The following is a 7,594-nucleotide window of genomic DNA, read 5'->3' as shown; positions in this document are numbered from 1 at the left end:
TTGTGCCTTATTATATAGATGTTAGTAAGGCTTTGTTTTGCATGTGTTAAAATAGCACATAGCATATTATCTTATTTGGGTCATGATCATCTTATTTGGATTACATTGTCTTTCTACCACATCATTTCAATTTCACCTTTCATATTTTTTCGTAAAATGTCAAAAAGTATACTAATCTATCACTTTCTAAATAACTCCTAAAATTAGTACAACTAGATTATTATAAATCGAAATCACTTCATTGACTCAAACTTGAGACTTTATCCCACTAAGCTTTTTAAATCTATTTTCTAGACTTAATGATATATAAATGAAATGATTGGTTGATAATTAGAGAATACGGAGGAGAGAAATTGCACATTAGTGTGAATGGTTGGTTGATCATTAAGTTTGAAAGTATATCTTATATTTTAAATTTGAATAGCATATTACTCTTCAAATTAATATAGACCCATGGCAATCCTCTATTTTCTTTTCCTGTCTCCATCTTGTATTTTGTATGATGTCAAATTGATTACCCTATTGTTTTTTGTAAGAACAAAATCAGGACAAAAAATTGGAAACCAAGTTTGCTAAAATAATGTAACAGAGGCCAAAGCTGAATGCTTCCAAAGCAGCCAAAGCAACCCACCGAATTGCCTAATTCCATGTGTGAATGAAACATGGGCTAGAATAAAGCTAGAGACCACTAAAATATCATCCATAAATTTATTCACATTTCACATGGTAATAATAATGTTTGCATCATCATTTATTGATTCCCATACAAATCAAAAATTGATACACCAAATTCCAAGCCAGAGGGAAAATTTTAAAAAGTAAAGTTTAAAGAGTCTTGACATTTTGTGTAAAGTAGAAAGCATATTACACTACTGCACAAAAGAAAGAAAACCCAACCAGGCACGATGAACAAATTCCATAAATCAACCTCAATAAATAACGAAATCAACAAATAAATGTCATGTATCATATTGATCAGAAACAACATTGCTATTAAAATTATTGAATCCAGGACTGGACTAACATCATTCCCATCCCCATTACAACATTTACATCAAAAGTGCAGAGCCTACTAAAAAAAATTGATTAAGCAAAGATAAGTAGACAACAAAGCCCTTAATATGGTTGAGGAACTTAACTGATAACATACAAATCCATTTTCCTCCACGGAAAATGGATCTGGAACACCTACAACCAAGATTCTCGTATAGGGAATATCAGGATTCTTCATCAAAACAAATTTTCCGAACCCTAGAACTCCCCAAAAGTCCAAATAACCAGCCACAACTTCTATGATTATAGTGACGTACAAAAAACACAAATCTCAGCAGCTTGATCCTCACCACCTTCTGAAATAAATAAAAGAAAAAACATGCATTACATGTCTTGGTTCTCGTCATCTTCTGATATGTCAAACAAGAACTTCGGCAGAGATGTTATCCGAGGTAGACTAAGCAGTAAATCCCCAAACGAGTCCTTCCTCGACATACTTCCAGCTGCATTCTCATGCATTGATTCAGAAGCTTGAATGTGCTTTCGATCATCAAGTCCCTGCAATTGACTTTCACAATCGACCTGCACGTTTGGGGCCGTAGCAGGGTCCTGCAGAAGGCAGCAAAGAGAATTGACTCTCGACATAAGTGTCTTCTCATCAGAAGCTGTTGTAAATTGTGTATCACTCAGCAGGGCCTGTGCAATGTTCTCAAGCATGTCCTGACATTCTAATGCTTCCTTTCGGCATGGTGAATTTCCAGAGGCCATTCGTTCTGAAATACAATGTCCAATGTGGTTCACAAGATCACTCATGGACATGGATTGACGGAGCCCTGGCACTTTTATCTGTTCCCAATCCCGTTGTGCCTGAAGACCATCTCCACCATGACTTCCGTTTGCACGCAAATCCATCACTAAAATATTGTATGGTAGGTAAAATTAGTAACTAATTGAAAGTGAAAATACTTTGTGCGCATGCTGTACAATATGTGACAATACTTAGGTATATGCTGTAAAAACACGAATTACTCTTGCAATGATGAGTAATTTCTTCATACTAAAACGCTAAGGCGGCGCATAGTTCTAAACATCAGCTTGTAAACAACATGATTGTTCCACTGCATAAAATAATCATTACAACATTTAAGAGAACAGTTACGAAACTCATGGCTTCACTTTCCACATGGTAAATTAAAATCTAGAATCTATAATTTTTGGCTAAAGGGCAATTTTGTTAATCTTCCTTTTCTTTTGTTGAATTTATAGGAGAACTTAGTTGTGGTGTTGAGCTATATTTTTCTCCAGGTGTATAGAAGTTGCGAAGCTGCACCCCTTCGGCGCCTTCTAATGATATATTTTACATATAAAAGAAAACTGAAATTTCTAGCTGAAAACAATGTTCAAAACTACATTTTCTGATGAATATCAAATGTTCAAAACCAGCCAATTGCTATAAATAAATTTTCAGTTCTGTCCTTTTTCGCTAACATTTACTTGTAGCTTCAATTGTAGTTCATTTACTTATTTATTTTTAATGCTAGATACTCAAAGTTTTCTTCTAATAAAAAAAATTTAAAAAAAATTAAAAAAACAAGTATTTGGCCTGAAAAATAACATTTAACACTCCCAAAATGGATATAAAAAGATTCATGTATCAACACATTCAAAACAAATCCCAAGTTCATATTGTACCTGAGCTAGGGGAAGGAGATTCTGGTGACGAATGCTCCGAAGCTATACCAACAGAATTCTGTTCTTCAATCTTCAAGGAGCAAGACTGTGCTGTGGATGGTGATGCCACAACTTGGAAACCAGAGCTCGGAGATCTTTTGGCAGTCTCCAATTGATCAACTTCCTGGACTTCAGATTCGTTTGGATCTTTCAAAACAGAGCCTCGTGCATCGAAATATGGTGAATCTAAAACCATCTCTGGCTGTCGGCTAACAAGATTGAGATGCATATCGCACTGGATTAATTTCTCATAGTGTTTGTTTAACAGGCCTTGTGTGCATTGCAGAAAATGTTGCCTACAAAGACCACAAAGAGTGATTTTCCATCACGTCAGATGTTCAGAGGTTACGAACCCTAGCTACAGACACCTCTGAAACAAAATTAGAGGGAAAAGAAACAAGTGCATCACACAAATGTGTCAATAACGACAATCTCATGCATATGAAAGAAGGATATCTTTTCAACTAGCAGGTATTGAAGGTGTAAGAGGTGATTACACCATAATTTCGTGGACCCCCTTGTTCCTGATCAAACCCTTGGAGTGGTGGCGAGAAACCTTTCCCATAGGAGAACAATTGTCCAGTAGAGTTGGGTTGGTTTCATGAATTTGGATTTGAACACCAAAGGACACAACTCCATGGAAGAGTTGTGCCCATTGATGTCTCACACCCATTCAAACAAGAAGTGTCTATTCCAAAGGGTTGCCACAAAGTGTATATACACGTGGGCATTGAATCTGTTGAGACCAACTTGCATCCCTACTACATCTCTAAAATTGTCTAGCAGAGTTGGGTTGGTTTCATGAATTTGAATTTGAACACCAAAGGACACAACTCCATCGAAGAGTTGTGCCCGTTGATGTTTCACACCCATTCAAACAAGAAGTGTCTATTCCAAAGGGTTGCCAGTTGAATCCATTGAGACCAACTTGCATCCCTACTCTCTCTCTCTCTCTCTCTCTCTCTCTCTCTCGTGCTAGACAATAATTCTTTTACGTGATTAACACCCTAACAGGATTCCTCTCAACAGCAATCCTTGTATCAAAGTATACTGGATGTATATTTATTAAGGAAGGGGACCGCATCCAAGCAATGAACAATTTTCAAAAAAATAAAATATAAAATATAAATTACTCCCTCCGTCCCAATTTATTTGTTCATTATAGAAAATAATCTAACTTACAAACGAGACATGCAATCGTTACATTTTAATTCAAATTTTGAAATATTTTTCCCACCATTGCCCTTCTATTTGAATTTTAAAATGTGTTTATAAAGATTTATAAGGGGCAGTTTTGAAAATCTAACAAAATTTAGTATCCCAAAATAGAAAGTGGACAAATATTTTGGTACAGACTAAGGTGGACCAAAAAAATGGGACGGAGAGAGTATTAAAAAGAAGGGGACTAAAATATTTATTAAAAAAAAAAAAGTCAAGCCTAAGGGTGAGACGAATGATGAATCACACTTTCTGTCAAGTGAATTGAACTTTAGAATGAAAATTTATGCATGCAACATAAAGAAATTGGCATTGATTTGCAGAATCAAACTGTTCTGCAAAGCAGACAAGCTTCATGTGTCCAGCTACAAACAAGAAGTTACATCACAAGTGTTGAGAACAATAATACTCTTGCCACAATAATTATCACTTAGAATAATAAATCCAAGGTACACTACACAGATAACTTTGCTTCTCTTCACTACATCAAATATATAAGTATCATGAAGAATAAAAATGATTTAAATAAGTAAAATAATGCCACTAAATTTTACCTGTGCATAATGGCTTGTCCATCGGTAAAATCTGCAGTTGCCTGCCATAAGGTGTGCTTTCTAGGCTGTGGATTGGTCTCCTTGAAGAAATGCGGAGGCCTAGCTAGCTGCAACACAAAGAATACTAGTGTCCACATTAACAATTTTGTAAAAAAATATATTAACTACAGTAAGTGCAAATGTCCAGTACAGTTGCATGGAGACAGGAAGTAAAGGGTAACACCATATAAATGTAATATATTACCGTGACAGTCAAGGATCCAGGTCCATCATCAGGCAAGTTCGCCTTCAAAGCTATGATATCTGACCATTGGATCTCTATTTTACTCTTGAGACCACTCTCAAGAATTTCCCAGACGAGTTTATGCTTAGCGAAGTAGCATTTTGCTACCAAATCACCTTCAAATCTTGACGCATACTGCCACCAGAAATGGTTTTAGCAACTTGCATAAAAATTAAAACATTTGAAAACAGTAGACACATATTTCATTGCTGATACCTCCCACTGCCCAATCCTAAGAAACACAGCTGGAAAATTCGAGGCCTTTAGCTTGTCAGTTGTAGCAGAAGTAGCAGTGCCCTTGACATCCTTCTTGTCTCTCAAACTAAGATTTCCACTTGGTGCAGAAGTTACAGAAGAAACATTACCTTGGGTGAGCCTCATTTGTATCAAATCCAACAATGAGGGGCTTTTCCTCAGACGCAAGCCCAGAGGGCTTGGCTCATCAAGTGGATTGTATTGTGAAGGTGGGATAGGAAACTCATTTTCTCCACTGCTAAACTGCTCAATGACAGAGAAGGTCATGTAAGAAAACAATATCTATTGCCACCACACAAAAGTAAAAACACATAAATCATTAAATATTCAAGGAACTACCAAAATAAATAAACTCAAAGCTAAATATGCGAGATGGGAGGTGAAACTTTTATCATCAAATTTATCATTTTGTTTGTTAAACTTTTAACATTCAGTACAATAATATTTTAAGTGGTACAAATTCACTACTTAAATCTTTAGTATTTAATTTTCTTTTTTTCTTTTCTTTTTTGTAAGAACGAAATTTTCAAGTTCTCAATTTACAATTTTATCCAACATCCCTTTAGGTCATGTTTGTTTGGGCGGACTGGATTAGCATTCCCATGACTAATAGTCCTAGGACTACGAATCTATTGGATTATGTATCCTATCTTAACTAATAGTCAAGTTTAAAATAATTAGTCCATACTTCAATTGTTTAACCAAACATCGGATTAATAATTTTATTGGACTATTAATCCAATCCCAAGCTCATGTCCACCCAAACAAACATGGCCTTAGTTTCCATAGTGGCTAATGACTAATACAGTACAATAATGTTATCCATATCCACTTAATTACTTCAATTACCATTCTCCGCCACTTCATCAACAAACCAGCCATCTTTCTCTGCCTGCTAACCAAGTTAGACCATTGTAAGGCAAGCTTAAATAGAAATCACAATCAAGACACAGCACAACAAAAGCCCTTTGTTCTTGCCAAGCAAGATTTAGCAGTAACAAACATATAGGCCTGACATGATGTAAGGTCTTTCAATCCTTTTCAGATCCCTAAAAACTAACATCAAACTCAACATGTAAGATTACAACCAAACTCATGTGAAGATTCCTATAGTTAAATCAATCCTTCACCTACCTAAATACCAAAAACCAGACACCTTAACAACATTGAACTACTTGTCGAACTAAGGCAGTAAAACAAATCATACTACTCGAGCATTCATGTTCAACTCATTAAAATCTTCTTTATTTTAAAGCTATTTCTACTCCAACTTGGCTCGATAAACTTATATGCATCATAAAAAACAATGCTACTTGAGTTCGGCTGGATTAAAGCCGATTACTGATCAACTCAAAAATAAACAAGCCAAGCTTGAACATCATATTACTTAGGTCTGATATCAAAAATTACAAATTCAAGAAATCAATTCCATGCTACCATTACCAATTGACGAAAAAACAAAAAAACAATAAATTCAAAGTCTAGTGCTTTAAATTGAGCTGAATCCCCAGTAACCAAACAGAACACAAAATTCAAAATTCACTTTCTGTCTAATTTTCTTGGCCATATCACTTTCTCGCCGATCAAACAGGAAATTAATTAGCAAAAGAAGATTCAAACCTCATCGAAAGGAGAGGAGGACTTGGATCGCTTGTTGAGAGGGCCGTGTTCTTCTTCCAATGAGTCCTCGATCTCCGACTTCACCGGGAACTTGTCACGAATCGCCGCCGCCTCTGGGTCCGCCCGACCCGATCTCATCAACTTAACCATCGAGTTGGAGTTGGAATTGGAATTGGAATTCCCAAATAACCAAAATGAAAAGAAAAAAAAGGAGAGAATCGAAAATCACGAGAATTTCGAGTCTGATTGATTGGGAATTCGAAATTCCAAACCCTAGGATTCCGATCTAGGGCTTGATTGGGCGTGCGGGGTTTCGGTCGAAGATTCCGGAGAAAGGGGAGAAAAAAAAATCAAGAGAATCTGAAAACCTTAGGGAAAATATTTTTAAGGGAATAAAACAGATGTGTGTATATTTTTAGAAGTGTCTATATACGTATATATATACATACGTATTTTATATGTGTCTGTTTAGTGTTATGTGTATGACGGTGTTCAACGCTGATGTGCCAAGAAAATTGACTACATTATTTTTTTTTTTTTTTAGATTCAAAATTGACTACATTATTGCAATGGCTATACTACCCTCCTACCAGATAAGCAAGCAATGAATGTGTTATTAAAAATAAACGGATAAATTGCATCGGCAGTGCTAGGGCCTCGACAATTTTTTCTTTTTTTCTTTTTTCTTTTTTTTTTTTTTTTTTTTTTTTGAGTTGTGCTCTTCTTTTTATTATTTATTAGTTGTAACTTATGCTATGCACGGGACTTTATAAATTAAAAAAAAATTTATTATAAATATACTAAAGTAATTTAATATTTTATCTTATGATATACATAAAATTTATAAATTAATTTTTATGTTTATAACTTTTTAAATTATTAGTTTAAGATTTTAAAATATATATATATAAATTTATTTAGTGCAATTTTGATAATTTGT

At 35.0% G+C, this 7,594-nt stretch overlaps 1 protein-coding gene and 1 long non-coding RNA gene across 2 annotated transcripts; one reads left to right on the top strand and one right to left on the bottom strand.

Annotated features, from left to right (window-relative positions):
- Positions 1 to 937: 937 nt before the first annotated feature.
- LOC114293605 (uncharacterized) lies at positions 938 to 7,099 on the bottom strand. The gene is made up of 6 exons (XM_028237707.2): positions 6,655 to 7,099; positions 4,996 to 5,277; positions 4,741 to 4,914; positions 4,497 to 4,603; positions 2,686 to 3,020; positions 938 to 1,907 (listed from the first exon to the last, which is right to left on the bottom strand). Exons 1-6 carry the CDS (start codon positions 6,802 to 6,804, stop codon positions 1,378 to 1,380), a joined length of 1,578 nt encoding a protein of 525 aa, XP_028093508.2. The 5' UTR covers positions 6,805 to 7,099; the 3' UTR covers positions 938 to 1,377.
- Positions 5,464 to 6,941, top strand: LOC145824597 (uncharacterized). Its single transcript, XR_014366386.1, has 2 exons — positions 5,464 to 5,600; positions 5,815 to 6,941. It is a non-coding gene; the product is annotated as an uncharacterized LOC145824597 (long non-coding RNA).
- Positions 7,100 to 7,594: the final 495 nt, after the last annotated feature.

The sequence above is a fragment of the Camellia sinensis genome, chromosome 4 (genome assembly GCF_055761805.1).
Source record: "Camellia sinensis isolate YWXY chromosome 4, ASM5576180v1, whole genome shotgun sequence".
In the NCBI taxonomy this organism is placed as follows: domain Eukaryota; kingdom Viridiplantae; phylum Streptophyta; class Magnoliopsida; order Ericales; family Theaceae; genus Camellia; species Camellia sinensis.
This window is presented reverse-complemented; position numbering and strand designations above follow the sequence as displayed.

What these genes read in the sequence shown, in the direction of transcription:
- LOC114293605 (XM_028237707.2), bottom strand. Translation starts at nt 6,804, where the DNA reads ATGGTTAAGTTGATGAGATCGGGTCGGGCGGACCCAGAGGCGGCGGCG. An exon ending in CTGGATCCTTGACTGTCACG is followed by an intron (nt 4,604 to 4,740) that starts GTAATATATTAC and finishes TTTGTGTTGCAG; the next exon opens with CTAGCTAGGCCTCCGCATTT. An exon ending in GGACAAGCCATTATGCACAG is followed by an intron (nt 3,021 to 4,496) that starts GTAAAATTTAGT and finishes TGGTCTTTGTAG; the next exon opens with GCAACATTTTCTGCAATGCA.